Source organism: Corvus kubaryi, unplaced genomic scaffold (genome assembly GCF_017639235.1).
Source record: "Corvus kubaryi isolate FWS band 111438036 unplaced genomic scaffold, C.kubaryi_AGA036_p1.0 split3-73, whole genome shotgun sequence".
Taxonomy (NCBI): Eukaryota; Metazoa; Chordata; class Aves; order Passeriformes; family Corvidae; genus Corvus; species Corvus kubaryi.
Window position 1 is genome coordinate 36433363 of NW_024582091.1, and position 23067 is coordinate 36456429.

The following is a 23067-nucleotide window of genomic DNA, read 5'->3' on the forward strand; positions in this document are numbered from 1 at the left end:
CAGTCCTAAATGCAAGATCAGAGTTGCCCTCCCATCCAGGAATACCAGACAGCAAAAGTGCTGGGGATCCAGGCTTGGCCACAGGTGTTCCTTAAAGGAGTGCTGAAAAACCACCTTTCCTTCAGCACCAACAAAATGTTTGCTTGGCTATTGAGATCAACATGTGCAAGCTCAAGCCTTGAGAGAATCAGATTTTTCCCACATGGCTTCCTTTTTTTCAATATGTGGCACTGAAAGGCTTTGTCCCTCTGGCACCTGGGCGATGCCGTTGCATGTTTGGTACTTACTGTTTAGCTAGTTCCATGGATATTTGCTCCAAAGAGCATCCTTTTGTCTCTGGTATAAACACGATAACAAAAGCCAGTGATGCTAGGCTCATTATTGTGTAAATGAAGCACACCCAGGACAAGCCAATGAGCTCTACAAAGGAAGAAAACATATCTTTTTTAATTTTCAAATATCGGGATTTTTCTTCCTGGTGCTGTTTTATAGGATACAGCCCCTAATGCACAGGAGAAGCTAGAAAGAATCTAGGCTGTTATTCCTAGCTCACATAGTTTGAAAAGGAGGAGTGGCTTTGCTTTTTCTAATACACCTTATGAAAGAAAATTGATGAACCCATATTGCCTCATTTAGCAAGAACCTATTGGTTTATTTTGCTTGTGGTCACTCTGGATGAAAATGGTGAGTAGCCATTGTTACTGCTTTGTGGGAAGGCAGTGGGGATCATGAATGCCTTGAATTTTTGCCTGTGTCTGGTTTTGGTGCACATTCTTTCTTGGAGCAAATCCAAGCATTTTTGACACTGTTACAGTTGTCTCCAGCTAATCCTCCCCACCTGTCAGTACCCAGCATTTCCACTGCGAGTCATGGGTGCTGTGCCAGAAAGTGATCCAAGAGCGGACTCCTAATGGGGCCATCCAAGAACTAGTGGTTTTCTGAGCCTACAGTCCAGGGGCAGGTAGATCCTCGGGCTGTGGGATGCACTCTGCAGCCCCATTAACCCTTTTCCCTGCTAAGGTAAACCTGGACAGCTGAGACATTTATCAGTTGTGTCATGACCTGAAAATTGCAGCTGAATCTTCTAATCTAGCAGGTACCTCTGCATCAGAACCTAAGTGCAGATGCTGCTGGCCACTGTCACCTCCACGTGTATTCATTTGACAATAGAATTCCCAATTCTGCCTTTCTGCCATAGACAAGCAATGCATATGTTTTTGTACTTACACTTTCATAAATCCAGATTAGACCCAGTTAAGCCAAGGGAGTTACTGCAGCTTTACAGTGATTGAAACTGAGACCAAACTAACAACAAGATGCACATTAACAAGTAACACTGCATGACAAGAGGGGACAGGGAAACAGCTGACACTGAGCACCTGAGGTCTGCACTAGGTGGTTTTGGGGACATTTCCTTAGGAGTAACCCAAGTCTGGTCAAAGGACTGAGCAAGTGTTAGCAGCTGGAGTGCCTGCATTACGCATTTTCTCGTTTGGTTTTGTCCAAAAGCTTGTGCAGTTCAGGAGTGCAGTTCTGCAATGCAAACCAAAGTGCAGTGAGTGGGAGCAACTGGATGGTTTCCTTCTGAAGAAGACCCTTGATCCAATTAAAGTGATAGTGTGAACACAGTGAAGTTCACCTGTCATATTTTTCCAAGTTAGTACTTGGGATGGAGGATGTTGGTTTTTTATTTCTCTCTCTCTTTTTTGTTTTTTTTTAGGAAAGAAAACACAAATGTGAAGCCCATTTTAGTAACAGATCACACTAATTTTAAAATCTGTCTCGAAAAACATCTAACGGGGTGAAAACAACCTCAACTTTTTATCAGTTGATTGTCTGCCTCTGGTGGAGAGTAATTTAGACTTAAGGGAAACCTGGAATTCTGCTCCCTTATATATTTTGATTTTCAGCACATATATCCTCACAATAAGACTGAAAACTAAACTTTTCAAAGCCTTGTATAATATAAAATCAGAAAAAAAATTTGCTAATCAATAAATTTTAGCATCACCATTTAACCTTCCCCTTTGATTATCATCACATTAGAAGTCACTATATGGTAGTCCGCTTTCTCACATTCAAATGTGGAAGACTTTTACCTCACAAAGACATTTTTTTCTAAGGAAAATTTTCTCCAAGCCAAGACATTCCTGTGAAAAGGAATGAATTAAATGGAATTGTGTTTAAAAATGTCAGATCAGAAAAGATGTGGTCTGATCTAGAACAGAACTTGCATTGAATTTCAGAAGATGCAGGACTTAATCCTAAACATTATTTATTTTCAGCCTACTAAGGCAACAGTGTCTCCAAAACTTGAGTTTCACAGCCTGTGGAGTTGATGTGCAAGGTGGTCTGACAGCCAGCACTGTGAGGCTGAAGTTACTGGCACGAACACAGAAAGAGTTGGTGGGAATGGTGAGGTTACACCGACACCTAAACAGAGATCCTGGCTCCTGGGGTATCACAGCTGCAATTTTAGCAACGTTGTTTGTATAGGAGAGATTTATTTTTCCCACTAGGAGAATATCAGCTTGGAAGGACACAGAGAAATCTTACCAGTTACAGTCAAAAACGTCAAGGAGATGAGGAGATTTATACCCCAGTTCATGCTAGATGTCAAAGCCATGGCCCGTCCTCTGATCCCAACGGGGAAAATTTCACTCAGGACCAGCCAGGACACTGAAATACAAGGAAAAAAAATGTTGTTTTTGGAAGGATGGCTCTCTTTGCTGTACATGTAGGGTTCAAGTGAGGCCACCTGAATGAATAAGTTCATTTTCAGGGGGTTAGGTTTGTGAGGGCCCATGCTCTGCAGGCAGCCTGTGCAGCAATCAGCGTCACCCCAGGTCACCATCCCTTCATCCCTGCCCGGTGGGTGCCTGAGCCAGTGACAGGTGGCACTGGAGTGGGAAGGTGAGCTCTGACTGCACATCTGGGTATGAAAGTGAGTTCTGATTAAGTAACTCTCAAGTGACATAACACTAATGGAAGTAGGGCAGCAAACCAAACTAATCTTCAGCCTCAGAGGGGCACTGTGTGTTTATACCACCTTATAAATCAACCTGCCACACTGAAGTATGCTTGCTATTCCAGCTCTCTGCTCCGTATAAATGAGATTGCTGAGGCATAAATGAAGAGAGAGGGACTGATTTTTGACTCCTTCATATCACGCCACACCACACCACAGGTGATCTAAATGCTGGTGTTGCTAGCTCACAAAAGCAAATTCAGACATGAAGAGCTGGCTGTGTAACCACCTTGATAGCAAGAGCAAAAAGATAAAAGGACACTTTTTTGTACCGTTCCTGATTATCAGAAAACAAATGAAGAAAAACCCACAAACAAGCAAACAAACAAAAAGGAAACCCAAAGCCTAGCCAAAAACCCACTCCACCCTCTCCTTTTGTTGACAAGCAAGATACATTAACAAGAGGTTGCTGTGTGGAGAGGTTGTGGGTTAGCAGATGACTGGTACAAGAGCAGTGAGGGACACATGGATGAGCTGTGTCTTCAGGCCCTTGGACGTGGCCATTATAAATTTCTCCTCTATGCTGTTATTTCTGCACAATGAGAGATGGGAGTTTACACAGAACACTTGCACTGGGCAGTCTAAAATATACATTTTAAAAATAGGCTCCTGTGTGTCTAAGTGTGTTTCATACTGTACTATCCCTTCAGATGCTTGCAGAATTCCTGTGTGACAGCACTGGTAAGAGTAGAAAAAAAAAGTTGTTTCAGGAGGAGATGAAAAAGGAAATGGGAAAAAACCCCTGAGTTAAGAGACAACAGAGAAGATCTGAGCAAATTCTAGATTTCTTTGTACCATAGTTTGAATTTAATTTTTTTTTTTTATGGACTGGCCCAGATTTTTATACTTTTTAGAGAAAAATAAAAAAAGCTTCACTCCCACCATGGGATTGACTCAGAAGAGGGCTAATTTTATTACAGAGAATCAACACCACACTTCATAATGGCCTAACCCTGTTGGGCATAGTCAAGTGGGCATAACACAGCCGCCACATCTAACAGTAGCTGTAGAGAGGCTTTTTTTTCTTTTTTTTTTAATGACAGGGATCACGTCAAACTTTAGCGCACTTGCTGCTGACAAGACAAACGTTGCTGTAAAGAAGCGCCCTGGGTGCATTCTGTGGTGTGCCTACAGACGAGGCAGGAGCAGAGAAGAAGCAAGCTGACTCCTCAAGCAAGTGTTTTCCCCTGCCAAGCCAGCTAGCTCTGCACCTGAGCAAATTCATGGGGATGTCATGATTGTATTTTGCTCCTCCTCAGCACCAGGGCTGTTGAAACCAGTACTGTTAGTCACAACACCTGAAAGCAAAGCAGCAAGTAAGCAAGAGGCAAAGGAGCCCTTCTGGGTGGTGCATGTGCAGCCCCTGCAGTTCATCTCCCCAGGATGGCCTGTCAGCCAGCAACCAAGCTCAGCTGCAAAAATTATTACACATCAAAGACTGGCAAAAGACTCACTTACCATCACATTAGAATTAAAATAAAGGTTGAAAGACTTCAAACCCACTTTTTGCTGGGCATAAACCAACCTCCAGGAACAAAGCAGCGTTCTGGGCACTGGAGGATGGCTCATGCTGCAGCTGAAATGTGTGGCACTGTGGCAACTCCAATACTGTGCAAGGACAGACTGGCCCTTTCAGCCTAACTGATAACTTGTCTGGAGGTTTGAACCGTGTTGTTTTCCTGTTAAGAAACCAAAATACTTGAGGATCTGTATCAGCTATAATAGTGGTTCTCTGCTTTTATTGCTAAACCATGACAACCACTTCTTTAGTTCAGACAGATCCCACCAAAACACCAGGACTGTTCTTCATGTCTGCTAGTGGCAGCTACACCCACTGGCATGGCGCTGACCTCTGCTTAGCTGGCAAGCAGTGGATAGGCTCATTCCCCTGGGGAGAAAGAGCAGTTGTAGAAATCTGACACTACAGTCTGTTTACTCCTTTCCCCAAGCTGAAGCAGCAATAACCATCGATTCTTTGCTTTTAGCACCTCTCTGGGATTGTGTTTACTATTTGTACCTTTGCCAAAAAGCAGCAGCTGCTGTAGGCATGGCAGAGATGTGACTTGCTCTGGGGAAGCCAGCAGCTAGGTTCAGGCTCCCATTCATAATGACTGCAGCTAGCTTCTGCGCTGTGCACACAACACTGCAGAAATTTGATCTTCAGGCTCCCAAAGTCACTGCCAAGCCACCCGTGTGCTCTGCCTTCACCAGCCTAATCAGTGGCATTCTACAGGGGAAATCAGCTTGTCCTTGAAAAGAGGATACAAATACCCCACTCCACCCCCCGACCCCTCCATCTGCTGTGTCATCTAACAGTATTTCCAAAGGATGCTGCGATAGTAACCACACTGCACACACTCAGTAGCTTTCAATGTCTGCTCTGGCCACCCCTGGCTGGTGTTAGTGGAATGGATGGAAAAAGAGCTGCCGCTCCCCAGGTCAGATGTAGGTAAGATATGAGGCTAAGGGCTGGACAGCACGATTCTCTGTGCATGATTCAACAACTGTGGGATTTGTTGCTGCAGGCAGTTACTCACCTTTGCTGACCCACAGTGTGGTGTGTGTTGACAGCAGTTAAAAAAAATTGTGCAGTTTAATGGTCCTTTGTTATGGTACAATACAGAGAAAAGAACACACACTGCAAATGCAGACAGAAATACTGCATTGGGTCAGAAAGCTTAACTGTTTCATTAAATATCACAGAAACTAGATGGCCTGATATTCCTTGCCCAAGTGGAAAGAGCAGAGGATTCAGATATAATAAACAGCACCATGACCAGGATGGTGACATTCACCTCTAAACAAAGTCACAGGGGCTGTAAAAGCAGGAAACAGAATAATAACGGATGATTTCAGCTAGTCCCATTAAGACTGAATAAATCACATAATGGAGAACTGTGGTGGGAGTACATTTTACATATCAGAGATGATGGTTCCTTTTAGCACTTTGTTGGATATTTAATGAGAGAAAAAAAGGCAAATCGTGCTTCAGTGCTGAACCTGGGTAGTTCAAGATGCAACCATGACCAAGATGCTCTGTTATACTGGTTATAACATTTAAAATTCAATATTTTTGTTGAAAGGGGAAAGCCAAAGCCTACCACATTTTGTTTTGAAAGGAGAACAATAGTAACATAAGCCTGCTTTCTATAAAGATTGGGGTAAGGGCTTCAGTGGTGCTACAGAGAACGTTAAAATTACATGGTTGAAAGCTTAAAATACACATACAACCAAATAAATGAGAAATAGCTCAGCACAGATAAACTATTGAATAAAGAAAACTGTTAGAAATAGGAATGTACCTTTCAAAAACGTGTACGCTGTATCCAGACAAAGCAAACACAGTATGATAGCTGAAATGTTACTTGTGATGTCATCATCAGGCAGCTGAGTATTTTGAGAGTGTGATGGCTGAGAGGGTGAGAGACCAGGGTCGGAGGCAGTGACATCCCAGCCTTAAAGAAAACATTCCATTGGGATGCAGGAAGGGGACACCCTGTTAGACTGTACCGAGCTCCTGGCTGGAGCTAGGATAAAGCGGAGTAATCTCAGCTGAAAAGGGGGATGTGTACAGTGTCCTGAAGAAGAGTCCTAAAGAAAACCATGTCATTTTGAAAGAGTTAAGGAACGTGGGGTTAGAAACGATGAGCCACTGTGCTTTTCAGTCTCAAAAAGCTTTGGTGTTGTGGGATAGAAGAGTAGTGGGTTTAGTCCCACTCTAAAAGATACAAATCAAGAGAATTTGTATCTTGTGAAACTACCGGATGTGAAATTACCGGATACAGCAGTTAGGTGAGGCAGAAGGATATGCTTTTTCACACAATGTGTATTTCAGCTGCAGAACTCACTTTCACAAGATGCTTCCGATGTGAAAAATATTGGTCAGTTAAATCATTAAATGCTGGGTGTTAAAACATTATTTCTCCATATGTGTGGAAAAAGACCCATCCAGAACTGTTGTTCACAATAGTAAAAATAAATCCTCAATATTTTTCTTGAGGTTTTCTAAACTACAAATAGGCAGCAGGACAACTGTGCATGCTGCGTGGGCCTTTTCTTCTGCATTGTCTCTCAGCACTCGTTATTGGCTATGGTTGGAGGCGGGGTAACACACTGATTAAGTGGACATTTTGTTTGAGCCAGCGTGGCCAAACTAATGAACTTTATATACCTCGGCTGCAAGCAAAGAGACATCTCAAACTTCATGTGACGTCTTCCTTACTTCCTTACTTTACTGCTACGCAGTAAATAAATTTAAAAAAAAGAGAAATTAACATACTTACATCAGAAAAGCAGAAAAATCTGAGAATAACTGAGAAATACCATGAGCTTGAGGGTGCTCAACATTCAAGTGAGGTACGTGAATGAAAAATGTCCTTGTTTTGACCTTTTTCTTGCCAGGAGGTAGAAGCAAATTGGAAGCTGCTCAGCAGCTCTCATTAATGAAATATTAGATCCCCTCAGTATTCATTTGCTGCTTAGCATTTTTTTCCCTGTACCTGTATTGTGTGAGATCAAATTCTTTATGGTGAGATTTAAAAAATGGCCATTGCAATACTTGAAAGAATTCAAGTTTCTGAGGTATAAGCTCTGGAAAGTGATTAATTTGACTTACAGCTTAGGAGGGAAGTAGGCAGAAGTATTTTAGACTTTGAAAAGGAGGACTGGGTTGTTAACAACACAAGGTCCAAGAGAAGATAAAGAAGGGATTATCCCATGAAGTAACACAGACCATCTAAGAATGTGTAACAAATGATCGGTGCTGGGGAAGGATGCAAACAAGTCACTGCTAAGCTGCCGGGAGACAGCCGGACTTGGCTTATGACTGGCTTTGCCAAGACTAGATTTTTATTCCAAGCCTTATAAACCCAATAGGTTTTTCATTTTCCTGGCTTCTGGCTTTGCTGGGTATTACCAGAAATAGCCAGGTGGCCAACCACTTCCCACTAGAGGCCAGGTTCAGTAGTATCTGGTCTTGATTTCCAAGGACACGCTGGATGGCACAAGCCTTCATATTGTGTGCGGTGATAAGGTGAGTGCACCTGTGAGGGCACGCAGAACTGGGACAGAGCTGGGCTTGGGGGGACACACCTGCTGCTGTCACACACCAGCATTGTCCCAGCATGGCTCCCAGCACCCACATAATACAGCCCTGGGCAAAGCTTTCACAGCAGATCCAGTGAAAGTCATCTGGGGGACTGGCAAAAGTGAGGGATGCCTAGACTGGAACAAGGAGAGGGTGAGAGGGAGTTTGTCCTTTTCCAAAGCAGATAAAGGAGATATGACACACAAAAAGTGGACTTAAAACTCTGCCCAAAGTTTTGTGCAAGAGGCCAAAGCAGATGATCATGACTGGTGTAAAAAACTATGACTTTGCTTAACAAGAGCCATTTTTCTCTCTGGCTCTGTCCCATAACATGAGACTAAAGTGGCTGCTCAAAATTAATAACTAGCAAATATAGAGCAAATGACCAGCTGTATTCCTTTGGAGAGCATGTAAGCTGCCAGCAAAGTGCCAGCCTGACAGGGTCAAATCCTACCCTGCGTGTGCACCTTACAAGAAGTGGAATTGCTGTACGGCTGAGAGATGGGGGAGTCAGGAGAAGCCTCAGCTAATCTCATGCCTCTGGCTGCATCCTGATCTCTGCAAATGAAGGCAATAAATATGTACTTTAATTCTATGGCTGCCAAGGTGCTTCTCTCCAAGCAGCAGACTACTGTTTGCAAGATACCGGATGCCACTGATGATCCAGAAGGAGCTGACGTGGTGTGGCAAATCTAAATTCTTTTCCTTTTCTTCTGGTACACCACAATTCTGTTTCTAATGGTTAACCCTTTAGGCTGACTCCTTGCAGTAAGGATTCCATTAGTAGGATGTGTGGAATTTAATCCTTTTTTCTCTGAGTCTGTATCACAGTACATAAAAATTGTTGCCCACTGTTTGTGCTATTTGCATCACTATCTAATAGACAGGCTGACCACTCTCATGTGTTTTTTTAAGGAACCTTGCAGTGGACCATTGAAGTCGCTCATGCCTCCTCCAGCTTATGTTAGAGAAGCAGGAGGGGTTTGGGGGAAGATACTGATTCCAAAGCATTACCTCCTTCATCTATGCTCTGGGCCACCTGAGAAGGAGGCCAGTGAGATGTAATTTACATCTGGTTTTCCTAGCGATCCTTCCTCCCTTAACCTTCTCACCACTGTAGGTCTTCATTTTAATACTTTTTTTTTCTTTACTACTCAAATTTTCAGTTCCATGAACTTGAAAGAAATGCTATGGTTCATATGGGCTTTCCTTTCAAATGCAAGGTGTTCAATATATTCTTAAATCTGTTTTCAGTGGTCTTCAATTACTGTCCATTTTCATCTAGAAAGAATAGTCACAAATGAGCTTTCTTAGAGGCAGTGATTCCCATCCAAAGGACTACTGGGCAAGTAGGCATAGATATATAAGTATCTAGAAATGGTAGAATTCTCTTAGTTAATGTAATTTGTAGACCATCTTGCCCAATAAAAGTGTTCAGCAGAAAATCTATCAGTAGAATTGTCCTGGTTTCAGCTGGCAGAGTACGTTTTCTTCTGAGTAGCTGGTGCAGTGCTGTGTTTTGGATTTATTATGAGAACAATGTTGATAACACACTGACGTTTTACTTGTTGCTAAGTAGTGCTTTCCCTAAATCAAAGAGTTTTCAGTTTCCCATGTTCAGTTTTCCATTTCCAGTGAGCAGGTGCACAAGAAAGTGGGAGGGAGCATGGCCAGGACAGTTGACAGGAACTGGCCAAAGGGATATTTTGTACCATAGAGCATCATGCCCAGGTTATAAACTGGGAAGAGTTGGCCAGGAACCACTGATCACTTCTTAGGAAAAGTCTGCCCATCAGTCAGTGGGAGGTGAGCAATTGTATTGTGCATCACTTGTTTCTCTTCGTTTTTATTCTTCTCTCTCTCTGCCTCTCCCTTTTCCATCACAGTAATTGGTATTGTTGTTATTATCATCATTATTATAACAGGAATTATTCTTTTTGTTTGTTTGTTTCAATTATGAAACTGCTCTTATTTCAACCCATGAGATTTAACATTTTTTTCCAATTCTCTTCCCCACTGGGGAAGGGGCAGGGGAAAGAGTGAGCAAGCAGCTGTGAGGTACTTAGTTGCCAGCTGGGGTTAAAAAAGAAGAATGCATCATAGCCTTACTGTTGGCAGATATGTAATAGTCTGTACCTCTTTTCAGGTACCCTAAGAAAAGTTGTTTTGAACTGATGTATGAGATGACAATTCTGTTTGCAACTGGATATCACAGTCACCATTTCTCTCATCTTTCGTTAGACACTCAAATTCTCCCATCAAGACAGAACAACATGCAGAGCAGCAGAAAGAAAAAAAAAAAGAGAGAGAAAAAAGAAAAATTTAAGCAAGCTTTCAAGGGAGAATGTGCTTATTATAATAAAACACATATTGCCATCCAAAAAAGGGCCTTTTAATTAAAACCTGAAATATGTATTCCAGTTTGTAGGTGTTTATTTGTTCAGAATATTGAATCCAGGATAATCCTTTGAGGCATTTGCAGAGGAATGACTGCAGAAGCCAGAAGCCCTAATACATGAGGAAGCTGGTACATTAATTAGTTCGGCTTATCGCATATTTCACTTCTACAAAGTATGCAGAGGAGAAATTACCCAGTTGGGTGGCATAAGTGAACCTGTTTTTCCAGTATTGAAGGGCTAATGGTGGTCCTTGAGGGGTTGCACAGTAGAAAAAAACGGTATTGACACATCAACTGGGGGCAATTTAGGCCTTTGCTCTTGAAGAACAGAGATTTATTTGTGTGCATGCCTCACAAAACTCCCAGTAGATAGGATAAGCAACCTTTTACAACAGTGACTTATTTAGTGAGAGGCCTGTGGTGATCCAGGTTTTTTTAAGTTCATCACTGGAAACTGCTGCCCATGCTTTGCTTTGGTTGCTGCTAGAGGAAGGCAGTGAGAAGGAAGGTGTAAAGGCTCTGTGTTCAACCATCACAAAGTGCCTTTTAGTTCTGTTTCTGTCATAAGAGTTTTCTGCACTTAGGGTTTATTTTCAAAGGCAGCAGAAGCTGGGTGCCCTTCTGCGTGCCCTTGAGATAATCTTCCTGGCTTTCTTCCCAGAGCTCATTGTGGCACAGAAACTTGGATGCCATGGGAGAAACAGTCTCCTGACTTCATGCACTAACTTACCATGCTCTCTGCACTTTGGCTGACAGTCTCACCTCCCTCAGCAGTGCCAGTAAGTTATGTGATTGATTGCACATTTTTACCTTTTTGGCATAACTGTTCTCTTATACTTCATAATACATGTTTTAGTTTCATGAACTTCACAAGCGAAATAAAATACTGACTTTGTATTTGAAGTCCTACTGACAGTTTTAGCTTTTGCACAAAGCTGGCCCAAGATCAGCTTGCCTCTAAAAAATTCTTCCCCAGCCCTCTTTCCTGAAGGAAACTGAATTTTATGAAGTTTGACAGATGACCTGCAAACTTTTTCACAGATTTCAGTATCACAATGGTCTTGTCTCCTAGAACATGGTTAAGGAAACAAATGTAAAATCTTTTATTGTCTTTTATATGATTATCAAATAACACTACTATTTACTGAATGCTTAAATGTTTAAATTTGTCCCATAAAATAAGAAGGGCAAATGTGACTAATGTTAAACAGCCTTGACTACCATACTAAAAGCTTCTAAAGAAGGATATGCGAGGCTCGCTTGACAGTGCACCACTTTACTGAAGATAATGTTGCTGTGGAACAAAAGAGCATGGTTAGGCCCAATTACTAGCTAGAAACATAGCAATATAAATTCCCTAGGGGGTTTTTATGAAGTGAGTCTGGAGGTAAAATGCTTCATTTTGACCAGTGGCTACTAACTACTATGAGCTAAACTTTAAAAATGTGCATGACTTTAAGCACAGGCTCTATTCCTCTTAAGCAGCACCTTTGTATCAATGAGTTTACTAACATAGAACTATTAGTAAAGAGATATTTACAATATCCAGAGCATGAAGCTCAGAATACTGACTCAAAACCCTCTTTAAGTGGAGGATAACATACCAAATCACAGGTAGTCACCTACATTTCAACAACAGATTGAACCACTGTTGTTGCAGAGACACAGAAAGAGTGGCTGGGGCATGGTATTGTCTCTGCCTCTTTTCACAGTACCCAGGGCTCTGTCACTCAGAAGGCAAAGTGCTTGGCCTGATCCACCAAGACTTTCCCTCATTAACATACTTAGAGTGACGAACAGGAGCACAGATGTCAGGGAAAATGATGTCCCTGATTTCAGGTGTACTTGACGATACAGTTTAAATTCAGTCTCAGGGTTGAAATACAGTAACACGTAATAAAATAATTAAGAAGCTCCCACTGACATTCCCATGTCTCATCATTGCAAAAGCAATTTTTCCTTCTTATGACCTTCTTGACATTTAAAAAAGCCCCCCAAATTTGTAGGTTTTATCAAGTGAGATAAGACAAACCTACTCATCCGATTATTTTAGAAAGCACCTTCTGCAATTTGAAATCCTATAATTAACATCCAGCTATCCAAAAATATCTTAAATTGGCTTGCACTTCACTACTACCAATCAGTCTTTGAAAAGGCAAACCTGTTCCTGGGATAGCTGATGTGTTAACAAGAGGCTTCAGACAAACTTTATCTGGGGCAAGGAAATAGGGAGAAGTGGGCAACTTACAGTTCTTGCTTTATTTTTCATTTTGGTATGCAGCTTGGTAGTACAGACACAGTGTGAAACAAAGGCCACGGGAGGCACCATCTGAACAGCACAGGAATGACGAACTAGATAAGCACTTGGAGTATGGTATTCAAACCACATGAATGCATGCATTAAAAGATGATTCAGTACAAATAAACAGTGCTAGGAATCTTGTCATAAAACAAAGAATCCAAGATAACTTTTTGGTTATCTGAAATAGGACTTTCTGTACCATTTTTCAGTGAAACATGCACATTTCCAAGGTTTATTATCTTGATTAAATTCCAACGTAGCATTTAAGCACTTGATTGGCTTTGAATAATTGATTTAGTCCTCATCACTATCCCATTTTCCAGAGTAAACCACAAAAAACCATAAAACTGATGCTTCTCATTTCTGTGACATTTAAGGTCAGGCCACAGCTGCTCTGAAAAATGTAGAAATTCAAAAATAAAACATTGTAAACAAATGTCATGCAAGGTAATGTTGAGCATGAATGTCTGTTAATATCAGATTCCTGTGCACTATAAATTAATACAACAACCACATGCTTTGTAAAAGCCTGAAATACGGCTTTAATGTCAAAGTTATTGATGTGAATGCTAGATATCTGATTTTTTACCAGTGTTTTCCAAGACAGTACAAAACCATTAAGCTTACAATATTTCAAAACACAGGAACAGCCAACTAAATCCATGGAGGGTTCAGAATTTCCACACTTATTGTTTTCATTCCCACAAGATTTTTCAGTTTCAGCAGAGCATTTGGTGGCCAAGATTAAGCCCAAGACCATTAAGGAGAAGAGAAAAAGCATCCTATGCAATCTGGATTGTCAGGATGGCAAGAGATACGACCTCTGTCATCAAGTCCCTGGGCTGTTCAGTGTCATATGTCAAAGCAGCTATTCTGGGTTCTGTTACAGATGCATTTAGTGACTGAGGTGAAAGACACATAAAAAAGTTCAGCGTTTAACTGTGCTAATGAATCATGCTTTAACTCAGGTAGCCAGTTAATCTAACAATCACAGGACCAAAGTCAAAGGGACTAAATTTGTCTCCAGCATAGTTCTCTGAGCTTTAGGGCAGTGTTCCAGCTCTGGGTCTTGGCTTGCTTAGTCCAGTGAAACACACAGAGAGAGACCACCCCAAACCACATAAGATTGTATAAAAAAGACAGCGATGGACTGAAGATGGACCTACTTCTTCACCTCTATGAATTTCACTTTTCTTGGGCTTTCTTCCAATCTCCTTGATCTTTCTTGCTTGATCCTTCTTCCCCACTTTCCCCAACATGGGTTTAAAGCTGCATTTAAATGACTCCAACAGCTTACAATAAGATGTAAAGAACACAAGTGGGTTTTTACGTGGGAATAGAATAGAATAGAATAGAATAGTTCAGTACAAAGGGACATACAATGATCATTAGTCTAACTGCATGACCATTTCAGGGCTTACCAAAAGCTAAAGCACACTGTGTGTGGAATGCTATCACACAGTCTAATTTAGTTTCCCAGTCACCCCAAAGTCCCTTAACAGCCAGTAAGGAAGGGAGCATTGCGCCAAAGAAAAGGTCATAGATTACACAGGTTTCACAGAATATTCTGAGTTGGAAGGGACCCACAAGGATTAACAAGTCCAGCTTTTAAGTGAGTGGCCCATACAGGGATTAAATGGGGGTTGAACCTGCAACGTTTGTTTTATTCACACCATGCCCTGATTTAGAGAGCAGGGGTCTGAAAGCCCCCCATTGGTGGAGAAAATATTACCCTTTGCTGATAATCTGAGGAATCTGGCTCCTGCATCAGTTAGATTCCCAAACGTGTTGAAACATCTGTTCCATTTTAGATAAAAATTATCTCAGTTTTAAAGTATTCATTCTAGCTGATACAAATTTAACTTGGATATACTCAATATGGCAAATCTGCCTAGGTTTAAACCAGACATGGACATCTGTCATCCTAAACTATGCTTTCATCAGCAAAAATTTGCTCTTGAGTTGTGCTCTAACAAGGGGCTTCCCTTTACCAACTTCCCTGCATGGATTTTTTCCTCACAGGGCTGAAAACCCACACAGAGAGTTCCCACAGCAGTGAGATGGTGCATGACAGCAGGGCTTGCTGGAGAGCACTGTCCCTGCACCTTCCTGGGGAGATCCAGCCTGGGGGGCACAAAGCCCCAGTCCTGGGACTTTCATGTGGGAGGAATTTAACCAGTGTGAAACTAGTAAAACAAGAAGGCAGGCTTGGTGGCCTGCCACCCTTCCCTGCACTAAGACAAAGGAAGTGACTGTAGTGACCATAAGCCCCTGGTTTGTTCACCTGTGTTTATCCTCTCTTGTGCCTGCTCCAACAGCTTTGAATCTGCCTCCTGTAAGTGCCTCTGCATCCACACAAGGAGAGAAGGGAGATGTTAGGGGTACCCAAATGCAGGAGGAGCTTTAGTCTGAGGTGACCGTGAGTCAGTGGTTGAGAGTTCATTGGAGAGACATCCTGGGGGGAAGTGCTGCCCCCCAAAACTGCCCCTCATTTTGTGGTTCCTGTGCTTGCCCTCCCCTCGTACATGGTCTGCAGACATGGTCTGCATCCACTGTGGGTCTGGACCTCACAGCCCTGGACACTGGTGTGTTGCTCCCACAGCCAGCTGGTCTCCTGTTTTGTAGGTAATGTACTCACTTCAGAAGCTAAGAGGAAAGTCTGCTGTGAGTGGAGTGATGAGAATGTAATTTTTTTCTAGTTTTCCAATCAGAAATATTCACCTGATGGCTGAGGCCAGCAGATGGCCGCAGAGGGTACAATATCCCCATCTGAGAAGGCTTCCTGTAGATATTTAATTCCACTCTTTAACAGGTTTTTAGCAATACCAAAGTCCAGCCAGCCCTTCAAGTACCCACTCATGGGAGCTATGCTTCAATGGGACTGCAACAGCAATGTGGAAAATCAGGGTTTGCAGTAGGCTCTACACCCCTCTTCCAAGACCTGGTTATACACTTAATATGTTGACCATAAGTATGTTAAAATATATTCTGGGGTTTATATCTACGTGGATAGGAAAATGTGGTATTTCTTTGTGCCAAACCCTGAAACCAGGGAACACTTCTCCAGCTGCAGACACTGACTTGCCTTGAGTGTGCTGTGGCCACAGCAATCTGTGTGTAAAGAAGGCTCTAAGTGCTTGGGGCGGGGGCATCTCTGCAACTCTGAGGTGTCACCTGAAAGGGGAGCTTGTCTCCAAGAAAAGAGCTCTAGAGTTTATCCCTTGGCTTTGAAGAGCCACACAAAGCTGGCAGCTGCTCTAGGACATGAAGTAATAGAACGTCTTTGTCACGGGTTGGCAGAGACATAAGTACCTCTGGACTTTATACAGCTAAGTTTTGAGGTTTTGAGGATGATTCATGTCATGAAATTGCCCCTCAGTCCCACTTGTAGGTATTTTTGTGGATTTTCATCTGCAAGCTCAGCATGAAATGCCATGAAGCCAGCAGAGCTGATGTGATTTGCTCCAACAGATTATCCCAAAGTTCATTGGCCAACTGCCTAAATGCTTTTGCAGTTATAAAGAAACATGGTTAAGAACTTGCAGAGGAAGAGCTCTTGTGCAAGGCACCAATGCCATACATGCAGTCCAAATGTATACATTTGACATCCCTCTCTTATTAAAGATGTTCCTCATTCCACACCAAAAAATCCCTGAGATGTTAATGGATTCCCTTCAACTTCACTCCCACGATATGTGTAAAGAGGTACTGCCCATTTTGCTCAGTTGCCTTTAATTTTCAAGAACAAATTCAGACTGGGAAAAGAGATGTTCTGTTTGGTCCAGACTCAGTCTGCATTACTTGCTTCTCAGCCTAGGATTTGCTGGAGCCACTCTGATTTATTTTTGACAAAGAGCATTGCCTTTAGACCACATTTCATCCCTGCACACTTGTGTGTGGTGCCACTATATTTCTCCCAGCTACTTACTGGTGAGATCATCTCATTCAGGAAATATGCAGGAAATATGGAGGGAAGTTGTCCCTATTCAGTATTTGATCAAAAATGCTGCAAAAGGAGATTATCAAGGCAGAAAAGCAGCTCTTTGGTAATGAGTGCAATCTGACATCTGAATTTTGTTCATCAGGTCTGCGAGGAGAGCAGCAGGGCTCTGGGCACTCACTCTGTTTCAGAGAGGCTAGACCTGCCCTACAGTTGCTAACCAAGAGAACTCTCTTGCACATACCCATCCAAACATAGGAATCCCCTAGTAAATGTCTGATAGCCCAGGAGCATGGCTTTCCTTATTCCAGCATCTCAACATGTTGTATCACACAGAGTGAAGGAAGTGACACCTCTTTATGAGAAAGGACCTCTAGATTTTGCCCCTCAACTGGTTTGAACAGAGCAATTGGCAAATGAAATGCTCTAAAACTATTTCAGTTAACTCTCTGTCATTTAGTAAGTGGTCATGCATGGTCATGGCCCTAACTAGATTTTTTCTGTGTGTCCTTTGTGTTAAATCAATTTCCAGGGTCACACTGACTGATCACATTTTAGCTTGGGTCATGAACTGGTGATCTACCTCCACACTGCACTCATCTCATTTGCCTGCACTCGCTGATCCCTGTGAAAGGCATAGCAGTGCTTCTGCCAGGCTCAGATTCCTCCTGTCCCTCCCCTGTCCACATACAGCAAGTTCCAAGGCTTCTGTTTGCAAACGTGGCCTGCAAACAGTGAGGAGCTCCTCGCTCTCCTCACCGTTCATATGGCAGCCAGGAGTGGTTTCTTTGGGGCTCTGCAGGTATCATTCCCTCGTGAGAAGGGCTGATCCTTGTTTGACCTTTCTGACACACAGAGAAAGGTAACCCAAGACGAAAATGAGTGTCAAGTAAGCTCCCTTGGCTAATGACTGAATGCCTTGAAATGCCTCTGCAAACACCCCAAGAGAAATGGCATGTGCTATTCTGTGGTGTGATGCAACACTGATTTGTTGCATCTACAAAACGTCCCCATAATTGTGTGAAATTTAGTGTGAACAAGCGGTTGAATCGCAGTTCATCAAACATAATTAAACTGAAACAGAGAAGCAGAAATACCCCTTTTATCTTGTGTAAGGGCTGATGATATAAATACAGAGCACCCCAGAATCAAAAAATTGACTAAGCAGATGCTTGCTAGTCTGTGAATTCTTTTATAATGCAAAAACGACTTTTATCTCTCACTGTCTATTTTTGACTGCTCATCATTGTGCTGTCTGGGTGCTTTGATAAATGGCAATAAATATATTTAGCATATGTTTAGTTCATTAAGAAAATCAATCTACTTTATGTAATTTGGCAACAAAAGAGAAATCATGGAAAAATACATTTATAAATGTCTGCTATGCTAATCTGGACTGAACTATCTCTTTGACCAGAGTAAAAAAAAAAAAAAAGAAGAAAATGGGTAAAAAAAAGTACAAAGTAATTAAAAAGAAGATGATAGAACTCAGATTGTGTGATCTGTCCTGTGAAGAGTGTGAAGAGTGTGTCATTTCCTAATGGTGCTACATAAAGTCTCCTTTATCCCCATAGAACATAATACAGCATGGACTCAAAATAAAGTGGGTGAATTTATTCCAGAAAGGGCCTTGTGGTGTGGAAGGAAGAGAGCAAGACCTTCTCTACTCTTTGTCCAAAGGATGCTGATTTGATCTACAAAGAGAGGTGTCCCCAACACCACCTTCACCTTAGCCAGCCATTGCATGGAGGCAGGCATTGCACGGAGCATGAGATGTTCCCATTGAAAATACAGTGGCGCAAGGGTTACAGTGCTTTTGTCCTCAGGTGCCCCAGGCATCGCCTGGACACAGCAGCCATCAAGTGCAGCCTCAGTGCCTCTTTCCCATTGCTGAGTAGACAATGGAGAACACTCTGGTCCAGACTGCAGACCACATTTAGAGATGAATAATATCAATATGTTAAAACTGTTGACTAAGCAGAGGGGCTCATTTTTTTCTTTACACTAAGAAAGGTTCACTGAGGGTAAGAAAGCTAGGCTTTGAAAATACATTCAGGGATTAGGGCTCCAAACAGCAGATGTTGTAGGCTGTATTTGAGACACAAATCATAACCTTGCATCCCAATCCAGACTATTTGAGCATGATAGATCCTTTGAAGATTCCAACAATCTCTTGGTTCTCCAACCCTTGCATTTTCTATACACTGTAAATTTTAACTGAATAGTGTACTTTCAAAGGCAGGGAAATGGCTTGAAAGTACAATACCTGTATCTCTGCTAGACCTGGCCTTCACTTGCTAGGTAAATGCACCTGTCAGTATAAATTTCCTCACAGTGGTTTTATATGTCATTTCGCCATGATGGAGCTGAGAGGGTGCCTGTTCTTTCCCATTTTCTGTTTGAAAGCATTTGAGTTCTCAGCTCAGGAAAGAGGTCAAAAAACAAGCACTGGCCTCAGAGACTCCTCAGATCAGCCTGGAAAACATGTCAGTTTTTGTAGCCCTCAAGAAAATAGACATTGTTCTCATTAACTGTATACTAGGCCAACTCAAATGACTAAGAACCCATTTACAGTCAGGTCACCAGGAAAGCAGATTTCAGCAGGAGGCCAAGACTGAACATGTGACCCCACTCTAAGGGTCATTAAATATGTGTTTGAAACACCCAAATAAAAGTTCAAGTAACTTCTTCTCTTCAGGGTTTCATCCCTGGTTTTGAACCTATGTCATAGAAAGCAGAATCCAGCCCCAAGACAATCTTCAAGGGAACCAATAATGCTGGAATAACACAGTCAAGCTTGCTTCCCTGGCAATGAATGCTTATCTCACACTGCTCTCCTGGTGAGTAATGTTTAAAATAAATAAATACTGCAGGAGAGTTGTTGTTAGTGCAATTGTTGGGTTGTACCCTTGTGGCAAGCTTTTTATCATAATAGTACAGAAGAATACAGTTTGTTTGCAAGGTAAGTTTGAGCCAGGGTGCAAAAGCACATAAAGTCTGTTAATAAATAATGAACTGTGCATGTGGGTTTTGCAGAGTGACTTAAAAAATTGACCCCTTCGAAGTACAATGTTATGCAAGTGCTATTGAAACAAAACAAAAGAAAATGGAGAGATTTAATTTCTAGTCCCTTGGAATGACAGACATGGTCTCCTTTGGAGAGAGTGGGACCCATGCAAGTGCAATGGCAGCTGCAGCAGCACCTCAGCTGTACAGTAACACACCTTTGTGTCCTTCCACTGGTGGTGTTCCACACAAGTAATGACAGTGGTACTACAGCTTGCTCATGAATTATGATACCTTGAATGTGTTTTCTACATCTGAAGACTATTACACAGTCAGAGAGACAGATCCTCAGTCGGACTCAGGTTGGTATTTCATGGATTTGATGATGTCATACCATATAGAGGTCTAGAGCTTACCATTATCTTGGGTTTATGAATTAGCAGCAGCAAATGCCTACACCTTAACCTTCCCAATGTAAGGACACAATAGACTAGAAAGAGGAAAGAAAAACAGGGGCTCCATAATTTTGCTGTACAAAGCTAACAGCAGTTCTTGACTCAAGAGGGACCAATTAATTATACTGAATGGAAGGGAGATCAGGTCACTGACCTTAATGGGCAGGGCCTCTTCCTAAAAAGTACATGCCAGGCCTACCAGGATGGTCTGTGACAATACCAGTGCGTATCGGCAGAAAACACTGCTTTGGCCAACTTAGGAACTGCCTAATGCCAAGCAGGGCATGTCATCCCCCCCACTTAATAATGTAAATAAATCATTACAAACAGTTAGAAAAGTGAAACACTTACTTGGTCCAAGACCTATGGAAAATGCAGCAACATAGACAAGCAGGCTGGCCAGTGAGAGCCATTTCAGGACAACAGGGACCTCCCCACTTTCCATGTGAGACCCTGTTGTGCTTTTGCCTCCTGCTGGGGCAGTCCCGTTCAGTTCTCCTGTCCTGGCAACATCTGGGCTTTGTATATCAAATGACAATCTTTCTGTTGAAGCCATACTAGCAAAGAGGTCCTCGAGACTCCCATTGGTGACAGTGAAGTTTCCTGGTCTCTGGAGAAAGAAATCCTCTGGAGATTGGCTTCTACAGACCTTGGTGAAATTCACATGTATGTTACGGTTCACTAAGCCCATAGTGACCAATGATACTGCCATAACAGAAGAGCCAATACACAGAAAGGTTTTACTTCCAACTTGATCCACAAAAAACGTGGCTGGGACTGTGCTGACCACTTTAACCACCCCAACTCCAGTAGAAGCCAAGCTGGCAGCTTCATCGGTCTGGAACCCAACTGACTTCAAAACAGTCGATGCATAAAATAAAATGTTGGGTTGCCCAGTTGTCTGCACAAAAAACACTAGAGTGAGTCCTACCAGCATTCGTGCCCTCATGTTGTTTTTTGAACGAAGCAGGTCCAAGAAACCATACTGATGTTCATCTTTCAGGGAAGACTTAATCACAGTAAGCTCTTTAGTAGCATCTGACGTTTCCCGTAGCCTCTCCAGTACTTTTCTCGCCGCCTCATCGTTATTTTTCATGACAAGAAACCGAGGGCTTGGTGGAAGGAAATACATGGCAATAGCTTGCAAAGCACCTAATGGAATCACAAGTCCAAACATGTATTTCCAGCCGTGAGATACGCTGGCAAATGCATAATTTGAAATATAGGCAAAGAGAATGCCTATCACAATCATGAGTTCATTTAGTGACACAAGGAGGCCTCTTCTGTGCTGAGGGGCGATCTCGGCAATATACACACATGTCGCAATTGATGATAACGATATGGAAATACCTATGGCCATCCGGCCCACAATGAGTATCTCGTATGATTCATAGGGCAGCAAAATCAGACTACCCACCACAAGTAAAGAAGATGCAATAATTATAGCAAGTCTCCTTCCAAATCGGTCGATAAGAAATCCACCAGTAAGGGATGCAAATAAGGCCCCAAAAAGCAGGGAACTTACAATGACTTCCTGCTCTTTGCAAGAGAGTGCTAAAACACTACTCATCTGAAGAAGGGCTCCAGAGATAAGGCCCAACTCATAACCCATCAGAAGTCCACTTACAGCAGCAATAGCAGAAGATAGAAAGGTGAATGTTCCACAACCTGATAAGAAAATAAAAAAAGTTGAAAGAGTGATTTCTGCTGCATTCTGACAATTCATAATAACTTTATTTGATATACCAGTTTAAAAATCTCTCTGTAACTTTTAGGCAAATCAGTTAGGTACAATACACATCCAGTAGCAGTGGTGGCATAAAAAGCTATTTCTGAAAAGAAAAAAAAGTAATGAATATAAAATCCTCTTTAGTTTTAATGCTTTTGTGTCCCTTATCTTCCTGATCAGAAGTCAATAAGGTTTTAATCAGGTCCTAAATAATTAAACCTTCTGCTTCAGAATATCATTGCAAAAAAAGCAATGTGAGAAACAATTTTTGCCTTGAGATTTTTCAATGCTTTTCCTAAGGTGAAGAAGTCTCATCCTCCCAACTAGTACAAGCAAAGCATAAATTTCTTAGCCAAATTGTTTCAACCTTGACTTGAATAAGTAACAAGTTTTCCCTCACCACTTATTATTTCCTTTGTTTCACCTGAGGATGACATGAAGGCTGCTGGTACCATTGTTTTTATTTTGCCAAATGGAGACTTATTCAATGAGCACCAGGCTGATGCAGCTATCTGGGATATTCTAGGGAAACTGATCTTTGAGGCAAGCTCATGAACTTTCTGGGCTTTGCTCATGTCTAAACTCAGATTCTTTGGAATATCTTGATCAAATATTTTGCACCGCTTTTGACAGCCATAGTGTCAGGAATAAGAAACAGATGATGAAAACAATGCAGATTATATGCCTTTGAATGTCCACTTTAAAACAAACTCATTTTACACAATTGTGATTCATTGTTTGTTGTTACAAGATAGATTTGACTGATCATATTCTACTAACTGTGAAGCCTTTTGCACCCTAAACCTTGAGGAATATATCAGTTTGTTATTGTTGGTCTTGTTCTCTCTCCCAGCATGATTTTCCTCTCATCATGATGTTGGCTGCCACACAACTAGGAAAAGAGTAAATTGACTTCTGATTTTCCAGTTAGTTAGAGAGATGGGATGGGTCAGAGGAAAGGTAGCTTTTGCAGCATAACAGAGTCCATATTTAGTTAATTCTCCTGGAGCGAGTGGTATATGGTCTAATTGGAAATTATACACAAAGTTTGTTTATTTTTAGCTTATTTTTCTAATGCTTTAAGGCTCTTTGATCACACTGACTGCCCAGAGTTCCTTGCCAG

General features: G+C 41.9%; 1 protein-coding gene across 2 annotated transcripts in view; it reads right to left on the reverse strand.

Moving 5' to 3' along the window:
- SLC2A12 (solute carrier family 2 member 12) overlaps positions 1-23067 on the reverse strand; it is a 30943-nt gene that overhangs the window by 1213 nt on the left and 6663 nt on the right. Inside the window, exons 2-4 of one of the 2 annotated variants that reach the window (XM_042017159.1) lie at positions 20567-21883; positions 2557-2679; positions 288-420 (exon numbers count right to left, since the gene is read on the reverse strand). In XM_042017159.1, the coding sequence (XP_041873093.1) occupies positions 288-420; positions 2557-2679; positions 20567-21883 (1573 nt within the window). The remainder of the gene's footprint in view (positions 1-287; positions 421-2556; positions 2680-20566; positions 21884-23067) is intronic. The other variant, XM_042017160.1, reaches the window with a different exon arrangement.